This window comes from Gekko japonicus, unplaced genomic scaffold (genome assembly GCF_001447785.1).
Source record: "Gekko japonicus isolate JY-2015 unplaced genomic scaffold, Gekko_japonicus_V1.1 scaffold505, whole genome shotgun sequence".
NCBI classification, from domain to species: domain Eukaryota; kingdom Metazoa; phylum Chordata; class Lepidosauria; order Squamata; family Gekkonidae; genus Gekko; species Gekko japonicus.
In genome coordinates this window covers 315,294-338,499 of record NW_015169788.1, presented here as the reverse complement: position 1 = coordinate 338,499, position 23,206 = coordinate 315,294, and the positions used below count along the sequence as shown (strand labels likewise).

The window sequence follows — 23,206 nt, the reverse complement described above, 5'->3', positions numbered from 1 at the left end:
TCCCACCTCACCCGCCGCTTGGCCCTTTCTCCCCGGGGGTCCCGCGGGGATTGGACCTGGGGCAGCAGCAGCCCCTCCTCCCTGCTGAAAGAGTGGCCACCCCCAGCAGTCCCTTACGGAGGGATGTGCTAGGAGCCCCACAGGAGTGGGGTGGGGAGGGGGCCTCCTGGATTTCCCTGAGGTGAAGGGGAGTGTCTGGGGCTGTCAGGCTTCCAGGGATTTTGGAACTACGGGGGGAAAAGAGTCTTTGGGGGAAAGCTAAATATATGCAGTGCTTCCTCTTGCAAATCTAAACCTGTGGTGCTGCTCTAACAACATAAAAGGCATCCTTTATCACTTAGCGTACCATTTTTATTTTATTTAAAAGGGTGGCGATAATGGAAACAGTGAGTAGGACATTTGCCAAAACAGCATTTACAGTTATATATGAAATATTTAATTAGAAGCATTTAAAAACTCACCACACCGAAGCCAAGGGGGAGGGCCGTCACATGTCCTTCAGAGTCTTGTACCATACTCACAGTTCCATAGTTTGGAGTCAGCTTAGGTTTTTTAAGATTCTTTATAAATTCAATACAGTAGTCAGCTGTATTAATTTGGCATACGGATGGATTTTAAAATTATTTTACAAATATTGCCGTTTGTACATGCCAATGATGAAATACACCCAGTGGTGGGCACTCCATGAAACTGCTGAGCAGTCAGGTTAGAACGGATAAAAGGAAGTCCTTCACCCAGAGAGTGATTCACACATGGAATTCACTGCCACAGAAGGTGACGGCGGCTACAAGCATGGACGGCTTGAAGAGGGAATTAGATAAGCATATGGAGCAGAGGTACATCAGTGGCTATTAGCCACAAGGTATAGATAGGGGCTCTGGGGCAGGTGATGCTCTGTCTTCTTGGTGCTTGGGGGGGAAGGCTTCTGGAGTTCTGTCCCCTCTGGTGGACCTCCTGAGGACACCTGGTATTTCTGGCCACTGTGTGACAGATGTTGGACTGGATGGGCCTTTGACCTGATCCGACATTGGCGTCTCTTATGTTCTTATGAAAACAAAAGTGAGAGGAAAAAAGAAAAAATACAAAACACGGTGACAAAACAACAGGGAACACATACAGCATATATAAAACGTAAAAAGGTTTCCAACCCACCATCCTTCCACTTAGATATAATTCCCCCTTATATTTAATTGCAGTCATTCTTATATATTGAAGTAAAGTTTGTTAAGTTATGTTCAATGTTCAGTACTTTTTCTCTGTCCATGCTTAAAATCTTGACCATACCTCGTTGAATGTAGGATTTCTTCTTCCTTGAAGTCGTATTGTTGTCCATTTCAGCTAAGTCCATTAATTTGTAGATGAAATCTTCTTTTGTGGGTAAATCTTCTGTTTTCCACATACTAGCGTATAGAATTCTCGCAGCGGTTACAATATGAATAATCATATAACAGTATATTTTTACTTTGGAGGTTCTGTGTGAAATAATAAGAAGCAAAACCCTAATTAAGGGCCTGAAAATAAAAGGGGAAGAATTTAAAATCCAAGCCTTCGCAGATGATCTGGTTTTAATATTACAAGATCCGTTACAATCGATGACACACTTGCTAAAGATACTACAAGAATATAGGCAACTAGCAGGATTCAGAATCAACCCTAAGAAAACAAAAATAATGATAAAAAATTGTACTCAAGAACAAAGTTAACAAATACAAAAGATGTCAGGATTCGAAGTTCAGAAGAAGATAAAAAATGTATTCATTACAAATAGAAGCAGCTCATTATTTCAAAATAATTACTTAAAACTCCTTCCTGAAATCAAAAGGGATTTAGAAAAACGGAAGGATACGCAACTCTCTCTACTGGGTAGGATTGCAGTGCTTAAAATGAATGTACTACCAAGATTATTGTTTCTGTTTCAGATTATACCCATACTCAAAAAGCAATCATATTTAGAGATTTAGAAAAGCTTACTCAAAAATTTATTTGGCAACAAAAAAGAGCAAGAATTAAGTCAAAAGCACTTCAGGATAGAAAAGATCGAAGAGGCCTCGCACTTCCTGATTGGCATCTATACTACCAGGCTGCAAGGCTGACTTGGATTAGAGACTGGATCCTTTTACAGGATTCCAGACTTTTGAAATTAGAGAGGCTGGCATGCCTTTCTGCGGTATGCCAAACAAGATATGTATACTTCAAGCAACACATCCTTAGAGATGCATTATTGAAAACCTGGATAGAGATAAAAAGATATTTCTATACAAGAATCCCAAAATGGGTAGCCCCTTTGGAAGCATTCACCAACCCTAACTTAACTGCTAAAAACATAATGGGAAGATACGAGGGCCTACTAGACAGTAAGAATGAACTTAAAACTCAGGATATGTTGCAGAAACAAGGCTGGATCCTATCATGGTGGGAACATAAGAACATAAGAGATGTCAATGTTGGATCAGGCCAAAGGCCCATCCAGTCCAACACTCTGTATCACACAGCGGCCAGAAATACCAGTGCCATCAGGAGGTCCACCAGTGGGGCCAAGACATTAGAAGCCCTCCCACTGTTGACCCCCCCAAGCACCAAGATGACAGAGCATCACTTACCCCAGAGTCCCTACCTATACCTTGTGGCTAATAGCCACTGATGGACCACTGCTCCATATGCTTATCTAATTCCCTTTTGAAGCCGTCCATAAGAATCCAACTAGAATCTAGATACGCTAAAGATAAACAGAACGGTTTTTATGTAAAACAAACAGAGCTAGATAAAATCTTATTATCCATGGAAGACAAACTTATAGATTCCAAGATGAAGGATGAAGTTGTTAAGGCTCCTGTGATCGCTTGGGCAAAAAATGTAGGATATAATATTGAGATAGATAAGTGGACTAGAGTTTGGAAAACTACTATAAAATATACTAAAGCGGTACCTCAAAGAAAATTATTATAAGATGCTCTATAGATGGTCCTTGACACCTGACGGACTAGCTAAATACTACCCTAACATGTCTAACAAATGTTGGAAGTGTAAAGAACTAGTGGGCTCCTTTTATCACATTTGGTGGTCCGGTGATAAGGCCAGAAAATATTGGGTAGGGGTCCATGGAATGCTAAAGCAAATACTAGGAGTTAATGTACCTTTTAAACCAGCAATATTTTTGTAAAAATCAATTCAGAAGAGTATTTTTCAGTGCCACCGCCCACAATTCCCAATACAACCCTTCCTTTAAAAGCATTTCACTCGTTTCAGAGAGCTACGTAAATAGTTTTTTTTTTCGGGCCCCCCCCCCCCCCCCCCCCGGTCTCCTACGGTGGCCCTTTGGTTGCCATGGTATTGGACGTGGCATTAGAACCTGGGCGGTGTGTTCTGGGAAGCGGTTGGGAGCTGCTTCCGTGAGCAGGGGCAGGAGCAGCAACGTTGTGGGCGCGCGGGGCCCTGCCCGGCTGACGGTGAGCCCTGCTGCAGTCGGGAGAAAGGAAAGGTGGGCGGCCGACGAATGTGAGGGTGGACCTCCAGAATGGTATCAGAGCCCCTCTACCCAGAGTGCACCGGCTCCCCTGCCAGAGCTGTTGCTGGATGGCAGTTAAGAGCGAAGGCTGAGAGCCAAAGGCCACCTTCCCTCCCCTCCTCCACCATAAAGAAAGCACAGCTGTGATCTCGGGGGGGGGGGGTTTCCGTTGGGCTACTTTGAAGGACTGGCCAAATCCCCCCCCCCCCCGGGTATTGTTCAGTCACTTCCGTTGCTCAGCAGCTTTTGCAGGATAGTTTCTTCCCAGGGCACGCTGGCAGCTGAGATGAATAGGGTGGGGAGTTGGGGGGGGGGCTTGGGGGTTATTTGGATCAAAACCTCTGCTTGTGTCTCGAAGAGTCGGCTTCAGCCGGGGAGTGGGGCTCATGTATGGCCTTGGAATGGCTCGCTAAGAGCATAGCCTGACAGTGGCGTTATGACCTACTGGGCTGTTTTGCTTAGTCGTAATTTTAAAAGTATGACATGACTTTTGGATTTTGCTTTGGGCTAACATGGTTGCCTATTTTTCCAGTGTAGCAGCAAGACCCAAATTCCTCCCCCTTTGTTTACACCCCTCCTTTATATATTATATTGAGAGCCACTTTGGTGTAGTGGTTAAGTGCACGGACTCTAATCTGGGAGAACCGGGTTTGAGTCCCTCCACTTGCAGCGGCTGGATGACCTTGGGCAAGCCATTGTTCTGTCTGAGCTGTTCTCTCAAGGACAGTTCTGGAAAGAGCTCTCTCAGCCCCGCCTCCCTCACCAGGGTGTCTGTCGTGGGGAGGGGAAGGGAAAGGAGTTTGTAAGCCGCTCTGAGACTCTGAGTGAAGGACAGGGAATAAATCCAGTTTCCTCCTATTCTTCTTCCTCTTCCTCCTTCCTGCCCACAGAATGGCTGCATGGCAGGCCCATGCCAGAATCCCAAAGGGGTGCAGCGGCTTTGCCCTGGGCACTGTCATGAGCCAAGGCAGAGTGTGTGTCTTGAGAAAACAAAGAGGTTGTGTGCCTCGTGTCACAGTAGATGGGTCTGGAAGGGCTAAAGGGGGCATTGCCTGAGCCAGATTTCAGATTTTTTATGATGGAGTCGGGGTTCCCCCCCCCCCCCCGGCAACCCTGCCTGAGTTTAGGGTGGAGCAGGGATGGGAAGAGGTGGTGAGCGGGGCCTCCTTTGTAGCGGCCTCCGTCTTCTGGAGCCAGTGGCTCTGGCGTTCAGGAATAGGGTGGCACCTTCCACATTGGGGTGTTCTTTACCGATGAAGCGTGATCGTGTGAGAGGACCGTTCACTCCCCCCCCCCTGGTGTTCCGGCTTCGTCCTTTGCCGTGGTCGTGTCCTTTCAGGAGGCCTTGTGGGAAGGAGGCATCGAGCTCAGCCCGATCAATGAAAACTTTGTCAGCCGTCTCTGGATCTGGGAAGGGTCTGAATCTCTCCCCTGTCGATGGAGGCCGTGTGGCCACAGGGCCGACCCAGCAAGGACAGACTTCCTTGCCTGTGGACGTCCTCCTTCCCAGCCCTCTTGCAGCAGGGTCTCCTCGGGGCTGGGGGCCCTCCTCGGCCACTCCCAGTCTACACGAGAAGACCATGAAATACTGCCGCATCATCGGCCACTGCAGCCAGTCGCAGCAGCCCCATCAGAAATGCTCCTTGCTTCGTAATCGTCTTGGCTGAGCAAGCAGGGCAGAGGGGCTACAGAGCTTGACGGGGAGTCAGGAGGGCGGAGGCTTCTGCACTGAAACTTAGGCGCCCGGGGAGTGGCAGAGGCACGGGGCCACAAAAGGAAAGGCGCTGCCCCTCAAGGGCCTCACGCTTTGTCTGCAGAGTGAGGCCCCTGCTGGCCCTCGTCCCCAGCTGGGCAGGCTTGTATGGGAACAGGCAGTCCTTTGGCGGCCCTCGTCCCAGACCCGGTTGTGCTTTGGAGGCTCGGCTGGTGCCAGGAGCCGTGGGCAGCCGGCGAAGCTCTTCCAAAACAGGCCGGGGTGTTCCTGGTCGAGGCCAGTGGCTTTTTCCCCCTTCGAGCAGGGCAGGAGGACTTTTCAGAATCTGACAAACCTTCAGTGCGTGACATAAGTTTAGGACAGGATGTTTCAGGTTTACTGTTTATGACATGTGAACATGCTGTGTCGATGCCTGAATGCCCTGCATGGGGGGCGGGGGGGGGCAGATCCGGCCACCCGCCAGGTAACCTCCTGTCCCACCTACGGAGCCTTCCTCGCGCAAGAGCCTCGGAAGTGGGAGGAAGGGGCCTCACACTGGGAGAAAGGCTTCTGGCTTCAGCCAAATGGAAAGACGAGGTGCGGAAATTCAAATAAATACGTGCAGAAATAAAATTGGGTCAGTGGGAGTGGGAAGGTAGGGGTAAGATCCACCCCCGTGTCATAAAATTGCAATCAAAGGCTTCAGAAAGGTCCCCCCCTGCCGAGACTTGTCTCAGAGTGGGTTCAGGGGGCAGTCAAGGACTGAGGCAGCACCAGCTTCCTTGGCGGGAGTGGTGGTGGGACCCCACCACCACCACCACCTTGAGAAGCCACCCCAGTCCCAAGGGAACATAATTCTTGTGCCGTGGCTGATCTCCCCCTCTGGGGTAAAGGCTGTAGAGCTCCCAGCTGTCTTGGATGAGCCAGATTTGTGAGGCCTGGCCCCGCGCCGGAGTTTAGGAAAAAGAGTGGCCTTCGTCACCCTGCTGGAAGACCCTTACTGGGCAGGCGTTGGGGTGCAGAGGCCTTGCTGGGTCTCCTAGACTTCTCCTCTGCAGGGGAGGGCAGATTGGCCTCCTTTAACTTGCTGTGCCTGGGGTGCCATCTGTGCCCGTTGCAGAATTTGGGGCTCCAGGAGCCCGGGCCTTTCTGTTCTTTTATGCCCCGTAGGTTTTGCTATGACTGACTGGTTTCTCACTTCTGAGGTCCCATGAGCCTTTGCTTTTTAGCTGGCAGCCTAAGCGTAAAACCTAAGGCCTTGCCCTGTAAACACACTCTTGCCTGAATTCGTACCTGATGTTCCTCATTCTCTGAGTGCCAGGCTCCAAAGCCTAAGCATATACCTCTGTGGAGATGCCATAGACAGGTCTGGGCCTTGCTGACATCGCAGTTAATAAAATATATATCTAGGCAAATGTTCATGGTATCACCATACCATACCAAAGGAATGTGGCTTTGGGCTTTGTTCTGGGCTGTTTGGTCGACACCTCACCGGCATGTGTAAGGGTCTTGGTCCTGCAGTCCAGGAACGTTCCTTATGCTTTCTAGAAGTATCCTCTGTTATCAGGTATTGAGGCTTTTATGTGCCATTGAGTATTACTTGTGTGTGGTTAATCTGCTGTTCTCTCTGGCCCTGTTCCTCTGGAGGCCTGAGTTCCCTGGCCTGTCTCCACCCACCCATTGGAAAGAACCCCATGGGGTTTGGGATATTCCCCCACAGTGCCCACTTCCGGGCTACAGTTTCCCACGATGCAGTTGTCTCTAGGCTAGATGACTGTATGGTTCTTCGTCAGCAGGGCTGTCTTTGAACATTGCTTGGAAGCCTCAGTTAGTGCAGGCGCGGTTGCTGGAGCTGCCATGCTGTCTGCTTAATAACAAATGGCCTGGAGACCCCATGGGCTTGGTGCCCCTTGGCCGCACCGCCTGCTGCTGTACCCCTCTACCCACCCCACCATTGTTTCCCTGGGCCATCATAGGCCATGTGCCCAGTGGCGAGAGAGTGGCGAGAGCCAGTTTGGTGTAGTGGTGAACTGTGTGGACTCTGATCTGGGAGAACCGGGTTTGATTCCCCACTCCTCCTCCACTTGCACCTGCTGGATGACCTTGGGCAATACATAGTTCTGGCAAGAGCTGTTCTTGAAAAAGAGCAGTTTCTGTCAAGAGCTCTTTCAGCCCCACCCGCCTCACAGGGTGTCTGTTGTGGGGAGGGGAAGGGGAAGGAGTTTGTCAGCTGCTCTGAGACTCCCTTGGGTAGTGAAGGGTGGGATAGAAATCCAATCTCCTCCTCTTCTTCTTCTTAGTGGTTAAGTGCACGGACTCTAATCTGGGAGAACCGGGTTTGATTCCCCACTCCTCCACTTGCAGCTGCTGGATGACCTTGGGCAAGCCGTAGTCTTGAAAAGAGCTGTCCTTGAAAAAGAGCCGTTTCTGTCGAGAGCTCTCTCAGCCCCACCCACCTCACAGGGTGTCTGTTGTGGGGAGGGGAAGGAATTTGTCAGCCGCTCTGAGACACCTTTGGGTAGTGAAGGGCAGGGTATAAATCCAGTCTCCTCCCCCTCCCCCCCCTCTTCTGCTTCTTCCTCTTCCTCTTCTTCCTTGGTCTGCGGCCCCCCCCTCTGGCTGTTTGGCTCAGAGCCCAGCAGGCAGCTGCAGCCCGCTGAACCCTTCCTTGCTTGCTTCTTTTTGCAGCAGACTGGCCTGTCTCTGGCCGCTCTCCCCGCTGTAGCTTCCTTTTGGGTTTCATAAGTGTGTGGCACGAGTATGAATCACAGGGGGCTGGTTTCCCAGTCTTCAGCTGGTTTTAGTTTGCTGTTCAATTGCAGGCTTGTGGTTGAACAAAGTTTGAGTCCAGTCAGGCACCTTTAAAACCAACAAAGTTTTATTCAAGGTGTGAGCTTTTGTATGCGCATGCCCACTTCTTCAGATGCAATGAAATGGAAATTACCAGTCCATACATAGAGGTAGAGCGTGAGCAGTAGATTAGCATGCAACATAATGAAGATGTTTAACAGACTGAGGAATATAGATCCAGGTAGTCAGCCGTGAATAACAAGCTTAGCTTATACACACACACAGTACACAATAGAAAACCTTTATTGGCATATAAAATCAGTAAGATAAGAACTCCGTCAAGCTAAAATTACATCTATAAATCTTAGAGCACACCAATATTAAGAATAGTTTCCTGCTACCAAGATCTTAGACAAAAATTCAGCCATCTGTACAGTCACTTCTGGTGTCTTATCAGCAAGAAGAAACCTGATTGCATTATCAGAATTGATCCTAGACAGCAAGGGCTTAATCAAAAACAGCCGGAGATGTGAATGGAAGGGGCAGCGTAGCAGAATAGGGTCGAAGGTATCAGGTTCTCTAAGTGAGCATTTGCACATTCTGTAGCACTTCGGGATGCCTCCGTATCTACCTGAGACCCAGGATGAGGGGGAAACATTGAATCTGGCCAGCATAAAAGCTCCGCGTTGCAGCGGGACCACCAGATTAGAGAAGTATTGGGCCATACTGTTTGGGGCATATTTGAGGCCAAGGGAAAAGGGGGGGGGAACAAGCGCCCCCAGCACCAGCCTGGATTGTTTGGGCTTCGATGTCCCCAGTTCTTTTATGAATCGTCCGGTATATAAAGGTCTCATCTTGATGCCAAATGAGCGTATTTTAGAAGTTATAGGCTGTGACCACTTGGAATGCTGAAAGTAATCAGAATCATAGAATGTTAAGAGTTGGAAGGGACTTTGCAGGTCATCTTGTCCAACCTGCTGCACTCTGCAGGAGCGGAGCCAAAAGATAATAGCCCTACATACCTACAACATACCTGAAAGATGGTCGTCCAGCCTCCTCCGCTTGGAAAACGTCCAGCGAAGGAGCATCCACCAGCTCCCGAGGCAGTCTGTTCCACTGCTCAACCACTCCGACAGTTAGGAAGTTTCTCCTGATATTTAGCCGGTAACGACTCCCTTGTAATTCCCACCCATTAGACCTAGTCTTGCAGTCCGGAGCAAGAGAGAATAGATCTGCTCCATCTTCTACATGACAGCCCTTCAAGTACTTGAAGACGGCAATCATGTCCCCTCTAAGCCTTCTCTTTCCCAGGCGAAACATACCAAACTCTTTCAGCCTTTCCTCATAAGACCTGCATTCCAACCCTCTCACCACCCTGGTTGCCCTCTTCTGGACACGCTCGACCTTGTTAGCATCCTTCCTCAAATGTGGTGCCCAGAACTGGACACAGGACTCCAGGGGAGGCCTGACCATAGCAGAATAGAGTGGAACTACCACCTCCCGTGATCTGGACACAGTGCTTCTGTTGACGCATCCTGAGACTGCATTAGCTTTCTGCAGCTAATTAATTAATTTTTTCTCAGCTAATTAACTGAGGCCCTGCCATGACGCTCCGTCTGTCTCCTCTCAAGCACGGAGGCAACCTGACACCCTCTTCCTCACTTGAAGTGGGTTGCTTGGCTGTGTGTAGAGGCATCTCCCCCGTCCCCAGACCAGAGAAATACATTCCCATCCACCATTCCAAATCACATTGCATTCTAATATATTATTTTGTATAAGAAATAAAATACAATAAAGAGGACGTATGGCCCTTCGGGGGAATGGTGAGAATATTTATTTTTATTTATTGTCAAATTTATTCCCCGCAGAGCAGGCTCAGGGTGGCTTCCAATAACATAAATACATAATAAAAACATACATAATACAAATTAGAGCATAGCAGATAAAATAATACATTACAAGTACTGGCGACAGTTAAAATTCAATCAGATTGAATGCTTTCAGATGGATTTCCGGCTTCCAGCGTAAAAGTGCTTAGATGTTATTCTGCTCGTCAACTCTTATGGCAGCTGTTCAATGATGACTTTGCGGGCCGTGTGCTGCAGTGGCGTGTGCCCTAATAGGGCAGCCCCTAATTATATGCCTGGTGGAAGAGCTCCGTCTTGCAGGCCCTGTGGAACTGCAAAAGGTCCCACTGGGCCCTGATCTCCTCCAGGAGCTCATTCCACCAGGTAGGGGCCGCCACCGAAAAGGCCCTGGTCCCTAGTAGCAGCTAGCCTGGCCTCCCTCGGGCCAGATGTAAGAGCTGAATGAGGTTAGGCTATGTAGTGAGATAAGAAACCAATATCCCTGTTAAGTCCTGGGGATTCCATGGTTTTGAGTATTGTGATCATTTGCAACTGAGCAATTACCCTTTCCGTTCTGTTCCTGAAGTTAGGGAACTGAAGGGCATTGTTGGCATTTAATGGCATACACAATGTTAGATGATGAGCATATGAATGAGCCTGAGATGGAGTAGCTGATGTTGTTAGGTCCAGTGATTGTGTTTTCTGGGTAAGTTGGCATCTGGGTTTATTGCAAGCTCTGGTACCAGTGTCCACGTTCAAATTAGATGTTGTAGTATTGTGGGTGAGGAGTTGTTTGAGTTTGGGGGGTCTTAGTGCAAGAAAAGCTTGCCCCCCCCCCCACTCATGAAGCAGAACTCTCATTATCCAGTAGAGGTTGTAAATTGCTGGTGATACCGTTGTTATACTGTGGCAAGTTATACATTTGGTGATGTTCCCTTATTCGAACCGTTCTGTTATTTCCCCCTGACCCCTTAAGGCCAAAAAGCCTGTGCTGTAGTTTGGTTTCACTTCCTCTCCTGGATGTTGGCTGTTCTGTTTCTGCTCAAGCCTAGGCTAGGAGAGGCCCTGCTTTTTGCTCCAGTAAACTTTCAGTCTTTCCGGCACGGTCTGCTTGTGGAATTACTACAACCTTGAACTGTCCCGAGGTGAGAGCTGTCCGTGGTCCCTATAGTGGTGTTCTCTTAACTGTCTGTTTGGGGCCTGCCTTGCCACAGGTTTTCTCTGGGCACCATTCTGGCTTTGTTAGTCTGTCTCTTGACTTCATCAGGTGGGTACTTTAGTTCCAGAAAGGTGTGTTGTACAGCAAACAAACAGCAAACCTTTTGGGAACGGCCTCTTCCTCCTTTGAGTTGGCTTGAACTTGGGGGTCCCCCCCCCCTCTGCCCGATGGAGGCTTGGTGTTCCTGGAACTTCGTCGTGACAAATCTCTGGACTTCTGTCCGTCCTGCACTCGTCTTTTGCATTTGGGGGCTGCTTCTGGTTTTCCTTTGTGCTTGAGGCCCAGCTAGGTAACTTGTGCATGGGGTTGGGGAGCGGGGGTCCAGATTGCACCAGCATCCTTGGTGGGTGGGGGGGTTAACTATTTGGCCCGCACCATTTTCCAAATAGTTTTTTTTGGGGGGGGGGAATTGAACTGGAACGTTTTCCAGTGCTTTAAGTAAAGCACGATCTGTATATATCACGTTTGTTTTGTCTTACATTTAGTGAACAATATTTAAAAGTACCCCATGTTAACTTTATGCCCCAGTAGCAGATAAAGGTAAAAATTTCCCTTGCTCGAAAGCCAGTCGAATCTGACTCTAGGGTGCGGTGCTCATCTCCGTTTCCAAGCCGAAGAGCCAGCGCTGTCCAAAGACGTTCCCGTGGTCATGTGGCTGACATGACTAAATGCCGAGGCGCATGGAATGCCGTTACCTTCCCACCAAAGCGGTACCTATTTATCTACTTGCAGTTTCTTGCTTTCGAACTGCTAGTTTGGCAGGAGCTGGGGCCAGAGACGGGAGCTCACTCCATCATGTGGCACTCGGGTCTCGAACTGCTGAACGACCGACCTTCCAGCCTGCAGTTCAGTGTCTTAACCACTTGAGCCACTTGAACGGAAATACTTTATTATGAAAAAGTTCAAGTGTGGTTTGAGTTTTCAAAGAGGTTCATGTCTCTCTGGAAATTATTTTTATAGAAATACTACTTGTAAAAGCTTGTCTAATTCTGTGCTAGGCATCTATTTGTTGTTCTTTTGAAATGGAAGTACCTTTGGGGATATGCAGCCTTTACATTCTTTAAATCTGAGGATTAAGTTTAAACTGCAGGCGTTGAAAACTGTGAACATGTCGAGTGTGCAGTCCTCGGCACACTTCCCAAGAAGCAAGCCCCGTTAAACTCAGTGGGAGAACAAAGCGTGTGTGTCCCCAGGGGCACCTTGAATGCCAACGAAGTCTTATTCAAGGGATAGGCTTTCCTCTGCATGCATCTGGAAGCTTATAAAACTCTGCTGGCCTGAAAGGTGCCCCTGGACTCAAACTTCATTCTGCTGCTCCCCGCATGACGGAGTGAGCTCCCATCTCTAGTTCCAGCTCCTGCCAACCTAGCAGTTCGAAAGCAAGAAATTGCAAGTAGATAAATAGGTACCACTTCGGTGGGAAGGGAACAGGGTTCCGTGCGCCTTGGTGTTTAGTCATGCCGGCCACGTGACCACGGAAACGTCTTCGGACAGCGCTGGCTCTTCAGCTTTGAAACGGAGATGAGCACCGCAACCCTAGAGTCGGATGCGACTGGCTTTCGAGCAAGGGAACTTTTACCTTTACAGATGCTTAGGACTTCCTTGCAGTGTCAACCACGCAAAGACCTGTGCGCCGTGGGCCCCGGCCATGGCCGTCCTCTCGTCTGTGTTGGCAGAACTTCTCTCTCTTCAGTGGAAGTCGCTGGGGCACCTGAGTTTCACAGCCTCTTTCTGTGGCATGGCTTCCCGCTGCTTATCCGGTTGGTGATTCTGCACTGTCACGTTTGTCCCTGTTGCTTCAGGGTCCCCGTCCCCCCCCCATGTGTTTTGCTCTCTCTAGCAGTCCCAGAGGGAGCAAAACACATGTGGAAAAGGGGGGCGAGGAACCCAAAGGAACAGGGACAAGCGAGTGACAAAAACGAGGAGACACCTCAGTAAGCGTTTCGCCTGCAGTGTTGACTTGACTTGACTTGGCCAGCCAGTCAGCCCAGTGCGTCACTTGCCTCTTTGTCTTTAACACTTGGATTATTATAGGCACTGGTGGGTTTATTCCCACCCCCATTTACAAGTCAGTAAAAGCATAGCGACGGATAATCTGGAGCACAGGGAATGAGAGAAGGAGAGAGCAGAGGAGATTGGATTTATCCCCCATGGCCCTTCACTACCCAAAGGAGTCTCAGAGCAGCTTACAGACTCCTTTCCTCTTCCCCTCCCCACAACAGAGACCCTCCTGTGAGGCAGGTGAGGCTGAGAGAGCTCTCTCGAGGACTGTTCTTTCCAGGACAGCTCTGACAGAACTTGTCACTGACCCAAGGTCACGCCAGCAGCTGCCTGTGGAGGAGTGGGGAATCAAACCCAGTTCTCCCAGATTAGAGTCCGTGCTCCTAGCCACTACACCAAACTGGCTCTGGCCTGCCTTGGTGTATTTTGGTGTAGTGGTAAAGAGCACAGACTCTATTCTGGGAGACCCAGGTCTGATCCCCCACTCCTCCACAGGCAGCTGCTGGCGTGACCTTGGGTCAGTGACAAGTTCTGTCAGAGCTGTCCTGGAAAGAACAGTCCTCGAGAGAGCTCTCTCAGCCTCACCTGCCTCACAGGAGGGTCTCTGTTGTGGGGAGGGGGAGGGGAAAGGAGTTCATCAGCCGCTCGGAGACTCCCAAGAGAAGGCCAGGGTCTAAATCCAATGCCTCCCCCCCCATCCGAATACTAGCCGGGGTCGATCCTGCGGCGCTTCTGCTGTCTGACAAGAGCAGGCTGGGCTGGGCCCCCGGGTCAAGGCAAGAGCGGAACAGTGGTGGTCTGCTGCCGCCTGCCTCTGCACGGCCGCCCTGGCTGTCTCCAGGGCCGACCCCGCTGAGCGCCCAGGGTCCAAGGAGATCGGGCTATCTTGGGGCTATCCGGGGCGGGGGGCGGGTTGCTTTACCACCCTTTTAATCCTACGTTTTAGCTTGGAAGCGTCTTCCTTTTAAGCAGCTTGATTCTCCCTGTGTTGTGTTTTCACGGGGCTCTGTTTTGCGAGCCGCCCTGGGCCAGTTCCTGGGGAGGCCGCCTGACACTTCTCGAAACCAGTCCGACCACAGAAACTGGCCCGACTTCACGGTGTGCAGCCAGCCTGGAGCTTTGGCTGCAGTGGCCCAGAGGGGAGACTGAGGCACACGGTCCTCTACAGAGGAGACAGGCGAGCCAGGGGAGTCGCCTGGCGGGAAGGGCATGCGTGCGCCTCCCCCGGGCCTGAAGTGGGAGTTTCAGCGGGTCTGCCGGGGAGCAGTTCTCCCTGACTCTTCAGAAGGTGTCTCTGGGCGCGGGGGAAAGGCCTGTCTGGGCTGGCAGGGGGGTTGTTTCTCATGGTTTCTCTCCTCTCTCTGCAGCTCTGACTTGTGAGCGCTGGAGCCATGTCGCACGAGAAGAGCTTCCTGGTGTCGGGAGACCCTTTTCCTCCGGAGCAGCAGCCCCCTGTCCCACCGGGCTACGTCCAGCCTCCCTACCCAACGGCCCCCTACCCGCAGCCGCCGTTCCAGCCTGCAGCCTATGGCCAGCCTGGCTACCCCGCCGCGGGGCCCTACCCGCAGGGCCCGTACCCAGTTCAGGGACCCTACCCGCAGGGCCCGTACCCGCAAGGACCCTACCCGCAAGGGCCGTACGTCCAGCCACATCCCATCGGCCCTGAGGATCAAGACTGTGAGTAGCCAGCTGCTGCCTTTTTTTTGGAGGGGGGAAAGGGTGCTGGGAGGGGGGGAAAGGGTGCTGGGAGGGGGGCTGCACAGATTTGCTCCTGGCCTGCTTGCCCCACCCCCACCCCAGGTCGCTTTCTGCGGTCTAGCCACCTCTTGAAGTATTAAGCGGGCTACTCCTAAGGCGTTTCGGATGGGACGGCTTGTAGGGATGGATGGCCCTCAAACTAGGCCCCCCCCGGCCCCCCTCAGTCTCCTTTCTTCTCTTGCTGCATTGTGCCCCCCAAGGTGGAACCAGGCCCCCTATCTATGTGATCTGGAGATCAGGCGCCGCGGCGTCCAGGATCGGTGAGCGGGGGGGCTCCCCCTTCCGCCCGGGGGCCAGGGGAGGTGGAGCTCGGAGGAGGAAGAGAAGGGCGACCAGCCCTTCTCCCGCCAATGAAGCTCCCCCAGGGCCAGCCCCATAGGGACGAGAGGGGTGGGTGGGGGCCACACACTGACTCCGCCTTCCGCTTCCTCCCAGCCCCGCTGCACAGCAACTACCACGAGGACGGGCCTCCCTCCTACTATGACAACCAGGATTTCCCCACCACGAACTGGGAGGACAAGAACATCCGCCAGGCCTTCATCCGCAAGGTGAGGGGGGGGAGGGACAGTGCGTCCGCAAGGCGGGGGTGCCCCCGGCCTCTCCATGTGGCCTGCGGCTCAGGCGTGGAGTCCCTGTTCAGCGCGCAGAAGAGGAGAGGCCTGCCGGATCCGGCCAAAGGCCCATCCGTTCCAGCATCCCGCTTCCCTCCATGGGAGGCCCACAGGCAGGGAGACAAAGCTGCCCCCCCCCCCCCCCCCCCAAAAAAGGAGAGGTGCGCTCGCCGAGAGCCACTGGCGGAATTCTCCCGGGATCCGTCGGGTCCCCTCCCTTTTCAAGTCATCCAAACTCAAGGCTGCTGTGGTGTCTCTCAGCGGTCGATTCCGCTGCATGAGGGACTTGCGGCTTTTGAGCCAGGGTGTGGTTAGCAGGCTAGTCTCTGGGAGAAGCAGGTGCGAGTCCCTGCGGGTGCCGGGGGAGCGCGCTGGGTGACCCTGGGCCAGTCACGCTCTCTCCCAGCCGAGCCCATACCCCCGGGTGGTGGTTGTGAGGCTGCAGTGAGGGAGAGGGAAGAGGAGGATGCCGGCTGCTCGGGGTTCCCACGGGGGAGAGGGGTGGGGTCTCAGCGCGTAGTGTAAATGGATACGCATGGATGCTGCGGCCCCCAGACGGAGCCACCCCAGGCTCCCTCCCTCCCTCCACCGCACCTCCAGTTCCCAGGGTCCTGGGTGCTCCCAGGCGGGGGGAGGCTCTGCGAGGAAGCTGCTGTGGCGGCCACGGCTGCTGCTTAGGGTGGGGAGGTGACTTGGGGTTGGCTTTGTGGGGGGCTGTGGCGGGGGCCCCCGAAGGCCAAGGCCCGGCAGTTGGGAAGGGGAAAGCGTGAAGGGTTCTGCTGTGGTGAGGGTGGGGTGTGTGTGACCCTTTGTGGGGGCGGTCTCTCCCGGGCGCTCTCAGCAGCCCCTGGCCTGCAGGGCTCTTGAGGGTCATGCCACTGCTCTCGTGCCCGCAGGTGTTCCTGGTGCTGACCCTCCAGCTGTCCGTCACCTTCGCCTTTGTGGCCATCTTCACCTTTGTGAAGGGCGTGAAGGGCTTCGTGCGGCGGAACGTCTGGACTTACTACGTCTCCTACGTCATCTTCTTCGTTTCGCTCATCGTCCTCAGCTGCTGTGGGGAGTTCCGGCGGAAGCACCCCTGGAACCTGGTCGCCCTGGTAAGGGCCTGACCCCACGTCCATGCATGGGCTGCCGGTGGGGGGGGGGGAGCCCCCGTTTGCAGGCGAGGCCGGCCGGCTGTGGAGCAGAAGGGGCCCATGGTCCACTCCCAAGGCTGGGGGGTGGGTGGGCGGGGGGTGGGCTTGGGAGTGCCGCGTGGCGCCCGGCTCCTGCTTCTCACACTTCCTCTCTCCCACAGTCCATCTTGACCCTGTGCCTCTCCTACATGGTGGGCATGATCGCCAGCTTCTACGACACGGAGGCCGTCATCATGGCGGTGGGCATCACGGCGGCCGTCTGCTTCACGGTCGTCATATTCTCCCTGCAGGTGGGTGGGCGCTCCAGCCGGCTCCTCCGTGCCCGGGGGGGTCTCAGGAGGCCTGGGCCGCTGCCCCCTCCCCCCACTTAGCAGGAGCATAAGGACGGAAGGGAAGCCAGTGTTGGGTCAGGCCAGGGGCCCCTCCAAGGCCGACTCTCTGTGTCACGCGGCGGCCAAAACCCCCGGGGGCCATCAGGAGGTCCACCAGCGGGGCCGGGGCTCCAGAAGCCCCTCCCACTCTTGCCCCCCCCAAGCATGGGAAAGGGGGCTCGTGCTGCCCGCCTGGCAGGCACAGGGCCCTTGGTGGCTGCTCTGCTTCTGGGCTCCCCCGAGGTTTGTGCCGTTCTGTCCCCAGGATGAGGGTCTGGCCTTGTGAGCTGGTGCAGTCCCAACGGCAGATGCCACTCTGGGCTGGATAGCAGGGGGCCGAGGGGGATCGGGTCCCGTCCTGCTGCCATGGCTTTTCTTCCTCAGACCGAGAGACGGGGGGGGGGGCTTCGGGGGAAAGAGCAGAAGCTCTTCCTTCAGCTCGCTTTCTGCCCCAACCACCTCCGGCATGGAATGTGTTGGTCTCGCGTGCAGTGTCGAGGAGAGTTTGGCTAGCTGGCTGGTGTACCGACCGCCTGTCCGACCTGTTAGATGCAGCATCGGCTTGGGCATTGGAGCACCCTAGGCCTTTGGTCCTGGGAGATTTTAGGGTCCATGCAGACAATGTGGCGTCTTCTCAGGCCAGGGACCTAGTGTCGTCCATGGAGGCACTGGGATTCTCCCAGTTTATATCGACTCCCACGCACCAAGCAGGCCACACACTGGATCTGATTTTTGGGATTGGGGATAAATGTGGATCGGATGGCTACAGATGTAGTCCCATGTTCTGACGACTTCGCCCTGAAGGTCCGGCTGAGCATACTGTGCCCTCCCTGTTTAGGTGGCGAGTGCATTTATGCCCGCCCACGGAGCCAAATGGACCCTGGTCAGCTTCAGAAAGCTGGGAACACCAGCTCTCCAAAGCCATCGATGAGATTGCCCCCCCCCCGCCCAGCACCCTCTAGGCCCCTGCACCAAAGCAGCACCTTGTTATACCTCGGAACCGCGGAGGATGAAGCGGGAGCTAAGACGGCTAGAGTGCTCACGACGTGGTGTCACAAACATCCTATGGGGTGAAGGCGGCGAAGAAATATTTCTTTTTTAAAAAACTAAATTAAATTTTTATTGATTTTTTTAAGAGGAAAGGAAGGTAGGGAAGTAGGGAATGGGGGTGTACAAAGCGAAAAAAAGAGAGTGCTCACAGTTACTTCTACAGACTCTGCTACATTACATTAATAATTCTGCTTATACAGCTAGGTAATTCTTTGTGTTAAATCTGGTCACTTAAGTCCATGCATTTCTAGATATCTGCAAAAAACCAAATGATTGCCTTTACATCACAAAAACACTCTATAACTTCTTAGAGGAAGTCTATACCATCTTGTTACCTTGATACTTTTTAATAGTCATTTTTCAATGATATTAATGTCATATCTGTGGATTCTCATAGTCAAATCTTTTAAAATCCTTCAATCTTTTGCTACAAAACCCATCTTTCCTCTTATAATTATGGATCCTTAATATCCTACTGCTTATCAATAGCCATTCTGTAACCAAAGCATTCTAAAGATTATATATTGACCCTTAGGGAAAAGGAGATACCTAATATTAAATTCCACTTCGCATTCCTTATAAAAGTTTTCATACAAATACTGATACAGTCTTATTACCTCAGTACTTTTGTTTGTGACGAGGTTTGTGATGAGTAAAGACTCCATTTTGCATTTCTAGAATTTTTCCCCTCTGGGCGGAGAACAAGCTGGGAAGGAGGAAGTCAGTCAGCGGCTTCCCAGGCTCACCGTGGCTCACCTTCATACAAATGCTAATAGATTTAGCAGGAGGGATAAGGGGTGGGTCAGGCTCTTCCCCTTCTCCAAGCAGGGAACAGAGACTTGAAGGGATTGAGGCTAGGAAGTCTTCAGGAAGAAGAACTATAGAGACGTCCAGGGAAAGCCTCTTTGACCTGGTGTGACCAGGTCAGTGGGTGGAGAAAGAGATATGATCAAAACTCCTGGTAGCCAGGAGGAGGTCTCTTTCTTTGGGTGCTGAGTCCATGAGAGCACACAGATCTCTCCACTGGGAAGGCAGCCATTGACCATGTGCTGGCCTAAAAAGCTGGAGGGATCTTCAAGGTAATGGTCACTTTGTAGGGATGTGTAACTACCTAAGCTACAGCAGCCTGTCGTATATTCTAACATCTGATAGGGCATGTGTATAGAGAGCGGGACAGAGGATTGCATTTTACCTATTTCCTTTGTACCCTTTGCTCCATCTGGTGCTGTGCTAAACGTATGCTTGTAAACATTCTCTTTTTACTAAAGGCATTATAACTTTGGATGCTGGAAGGGGTTCTCTGTACCACATAGACCTCCACTGTATTGAAGACGCTATTTTAAAAGGAGCGCCGGGGGGAAGGCAGGCAGTTGGAAGAGGCTATGCCTCCAGGGGCACGCAAGGCAGGAAACTGTCCCCGTAGAGACCAGGCGCTGGGCAGTGGGAGGCACAGAGGCAAGGCCTCAGAACCTGGAAGGGAAGTGGGGAGTCCTCCTGACCCTCCCAGCAGGCAATTCCTTACAAAGGCCATGTGGTGGTGGCAACGTACCAGGGAGAGAGAGAGAGAGAGAGAAACATTTCCAGGTGTTGAGAAAAACATAGGAGAGGGCAGGGCGGAATGGGTCCTGCAGGCCAGAGCCGGCCCATTCCACCACAGGGCCCCCTGCTGTAGACATATAGACAGTGTCTTTTCAAGGATATACTTACCGTTTATCTAAACACTGCAAGTCCTGCCATAGGGCTATATGGGACTGTTAATGCGCTTAGTTGTGTCTACTACAAAATTTGTTTTCGTATTTCAACTCCCCACCCCCCACCATGCCAGCTTTGTCAGAGGATAAAAACCAAGATACGCCTGCTGTGGTATTGGGGGGGGGGTCTAGCAGTTTGCAGCTCTTCCTCTCGCGGATTGGGTTTATCTGTAGGTTTGCTTGTAGAAAACCAAAGCACTTGTACTCTTAAATTCCCTGAATGTGTCAAATATAAGACAGTACTGTGCGAAGTAAGTCATCTTCTGTGGTCTCAGGGAATGGGCGCTCTTTTCTTAGGCCCAGTTTCAATTTCCCTCCGTTGCCGCACCCAGAATTTTTCGAAGGCCTCCGTTTCTAAACAAAGCCCCAGCCTGTGCTCTCTGTCCCTGCTCTTTTACGGACTCGTTCTTTGAAAAGAGCCCCGTCTCACAAAACAGGCCGATGCGATACCAGCCTAGCCGTCTCTGCATCACTGAGTCGAAAGTGCTCTTCTGTCCCGTTTCTTCCGCAGACGGCCAATGAGGGGAGGGGGTTCGGGGTGCTGCTGGCCCGAGCCGGAGGGGCTGCTGGAAGGGCCTGCAGTTTGTGGGGTCTCCCCGATCACCTCCCATTGGTGCTTCTCCTTGCAGACCAAGTATGACTTCACCTCCTGCCGGGGGGTGCTCATCGTCTGCCTGATGGTGCTGCTGATCTTCTCCATCCTGTGCATCTTCATCCGGAACCGCATCCTGGAGCTCGTCTACGCCTCCCTCGGAGCCCTCCTCTTTACCTGCGTAAGTGTCCGGGTGGGTGGTGGGTGGGGGAGGAGCCTCCAGCCCCCCGCCTCCCAGTCCCTTCGCTCACCTGCTGGAAATGTGACCTTGGCCTGGCTGGTGTGTTCTGGCTGGCCTGGGCAGAGGCACGGTGGTGGGGCAGAGCTTGAGCAGGGGCCGCCCGTCCTTGGCAGTCTTGCCCCTACAGGGTGGCCTTGCTGGACTGGTGGTGTTGTGTTTTGAGGGGCAGGGGGCACGGGAGGGACCCTGCTGCCTATCTGTGCCAGCTGGGTTGTCTGTATGTGAAGGGTGGGCACTTCCCTTTGCCCTCCCCCTCATCAGCCTCTTGTGGGCCCGGCCAGAGGGGTGGACCCACCTGTCAAAAGTGTCACTTCCTCCGGGCCAGGAACTTTTGGTTCAAGGGGAGTGCGTTGCGAAGCAAAGATACAAAATACTTGAGAGAGTCTACAGACTCACCCAAGCCTTGGTAGGTTGCCACCAGGTCTTTCAATCTGTCCCAACAGCCCAGGAGAGAAAGACCAAGCCTCCCGGCTTCTCAGGGAACTAAACAAGAAAAGGTCAGCCCAGCAGAGCTAAGCTGCAGTCTGAGTTTCTAAGACAAAACACTTACTTTGGTAGGTGGTTCAAGCGTCAAGGCTTTTGAGTTTAGGCTTTGAGGTTAATTGAAATCAAAAACCACGACAGAGTAAAAATATAATTATTTATTAAAGTGCAAAAACATGTAAAATACAAGGCTAGCCGGTGAAGGAATTAAATAATCAAATCTAAGCATTTCTAGCATAGCTAAACATGTAAGGGCCCAGTTCCGGTTACCCTTTCCAGGTTTGCGGAGGCAGTCAGCAAGATGTTCACGCAGTCAGCCAGGCCAGGCAGGAATCAAGACAGGGAGGCCATTGCTGGGTTGCTTCTGGGACTATTGACAAGGCATGTCAAATACTCTCCAGGCACCACCGTACCAAGTGAATAGCAACTAGATTTATAGAAAGGGTTTTTTCTGATTGGCCCTAGGCCTTTGACCCAACCGGAAACCAGAGAGGTGACGTAACTCTCTCTCTGTTGCTAGGCTCATGACATCCCAGAATGAGCAAGAGCAGAGGGGGGAGAATCGAAACTATCTGCAGCTGAATCCGGTCCGCCCCCACAGGTGTCTGCAGCTCAGTTGCTTTGGAAAGTGCTGAAGGGGGCTTCAAGGGCAGTTGGTAGCTTGGTACTACCCTCAGCTGAAAAACAATCTAGGGAGGTCAGGGCGCTCTTCCCGTCACCTCAGCTGTCTCTTGAGAAACTTTCTCTAGGCCTCTATGCAGCCTGAACCAGTGATTTTAGTTTGTCACTAGACCAGGGAAACCATTTTCTCTACACCTCCGACTTCCCCTTTTCTCGGCAGTTCCTGGCAGTGGACACCCAGATGATCTTGGGGAACAAGCAGCTGGCCATCAGCCCGGAGGAGTACGTCTTCGCGGCCCTCAACCTCTACACGGACATTATCAACATCTTCCTGTACATCTTGGCCATCATCGGGCGGGCCAAGGAGTAGAGCGCCTCCAGCGTAGAGCCCCTTGTCGTGGTTCTCCCCCATCCCCTCCCCCCCGCCTGTGTTCGTGTTCCTCCTCCCGATTCCTCAGGTGGTTCTTCTCTTCCTTGGCCCCCCTCCCCGTGTTGTGCTTCCGGGGCGAGAGGCCGTGAAGGGGCTCCTCGGGAGCAGGGGGCCGAGGGGCTGTCTCCCCGCCTGCCCCCGAGGAATGCCCGGAGCGGAGCCCCGTCTCGCGGGAGCAGGGGGTGTCTGGGGGCGGGGGAATGTAAATACGCTGCTCTGGTCTGAGTTTTTTTCTTTTCCCTTTTTTGGTCCGGAAACGGAAATATTTATTTTATGTGTGGAGGGGTATCCTCGTCCCGGCATGCCCCCATTCACCCACACACCCCGCCTGCCCCCAGAGAGTACGGAGCTCTTCTGGGCTCCTCTCCTGTTGCACTCAAAAGACATTTCCTCTTGGCTGGGAATGAGCTCTTTTCTCCTCCTCCTCCTCCCCGACCCCGACACTAGGAGGTCACGGTCTGCTTTGCCTTCCACATCCCTGGGCGCTTGGAGGTCTGCCTGCGCACCCTCGGCCCTCGGTTCTGAACTCCACCCAAAATAATGGGGGGGGAGGGGGTTCCTCTTCCCCCTCCTCTAGTGGTAGGGCAGGCGCGCGGGGGGCAGAGGGGTTTTGCTCACCGGGGCCTCCAAGTCGTGGGTCCGCTGAAGTCTTTCGTGTGCTGAGGCAAAGTGTCGTAGCCTGGGAGGAGTCTCTTGCTGCCAGCGAGGTGCCCTGCACCTCTCCCTCCCCCCCTCCCCCCATGCGGCTGGCTTTTGGGGGGGCTTTGGGGCTGCAGCATGCTGGGCAGCCACAGCGGTGCCCCCGGGGCCTCTGCACTCAGCTGTATCTATAGGACGTCCGAATAAAAGTGAGACTGTACCGGAAGCCGGCCCTTGTCTGTCTTGTCTTTCGGGGGGGGGGCGTGTGCATGGCCAGCCAGGGCACCGGGCCTCGGTGGGGGGCTCCTGCAAGCGCTGTATGTGGCTGGCTGTGGGGGCTGCTGGTGCGGGGGGGGGGCGCTTCCCAAATCTGTGTCTTTTGGGGGGGGGGTCTGTGGCTGAGCGGAAGAGCTTCGGCTTGGCTTTGCATGCAGAAGGTTCCAGGTTCAGTCCCCAGAATTTCCCGTG

The 23,206-nt window shown here is 52.9% G+C and overlaps 1 protein-coding gene across 1 annotated transcript; it reads left to right on the top strand.

The window, feature by feature from the left end:
- The first annotated feature begins 10,891 nt into the window (after positions 1–10,891).
- On the top strand, positions 10,892–22,965 carry GRINA (glutamate receptor, ionotropic, N-methyl D-aspartate-associated protein 1 (glutamate binding)). Its single transcript, XM_015416970.1, has 7 exons — positions 10,892–10,980; positions 14,423–14,732; positions 15,249–15,361; positions 16,321–16,521; positions 16,722–16,850; positions 20,362–20,505; positions 21,890–22,965. The coding sequence occupies exons 2-7, from the start codon at positions 14,447–14,449 to the stop codon at positions 22,037–22,039; spliced, it is 1,023 nt and encodes a 340-aa protein (XP_015272456.1). The 5' UTR covers positions 10,892–10,980; positions 14,423–14,446; the 3' UTR covers positions 22,040–22,965.
- The last annotated feature ends 241 nt before the right edge of the window (positions 22,966–23,206 follow it).

What these genes read in the sequence shown, in the direction of transcription:
- GRINA (XM_015416970.1), top strand. Translation starts at nt 14,447, where the DNA reads ATGTCGCACGAGAAGAGCTTCCTGGTGTCGGGAGACCCTTTTCCTCCG. An exon ending in CGGCCCTGAGGATCAAGACT is followed by an intron (nt 14,733 to 15,248) that starts GTGAGTAGCCAG and finishes GCTTCCTCCCAG; the next exon opens with CCCCGCTGCACAGCAACTAC. An exon ending in CCTGGAACCTGGTCGCCCTG is followed by an intron (nt 16,522 to 16,721) that starts GTAAGGGCCTGA and finishes TCTCTCCCACAG; the next exon opens with TCCATCTTGACCCTGTGCCT.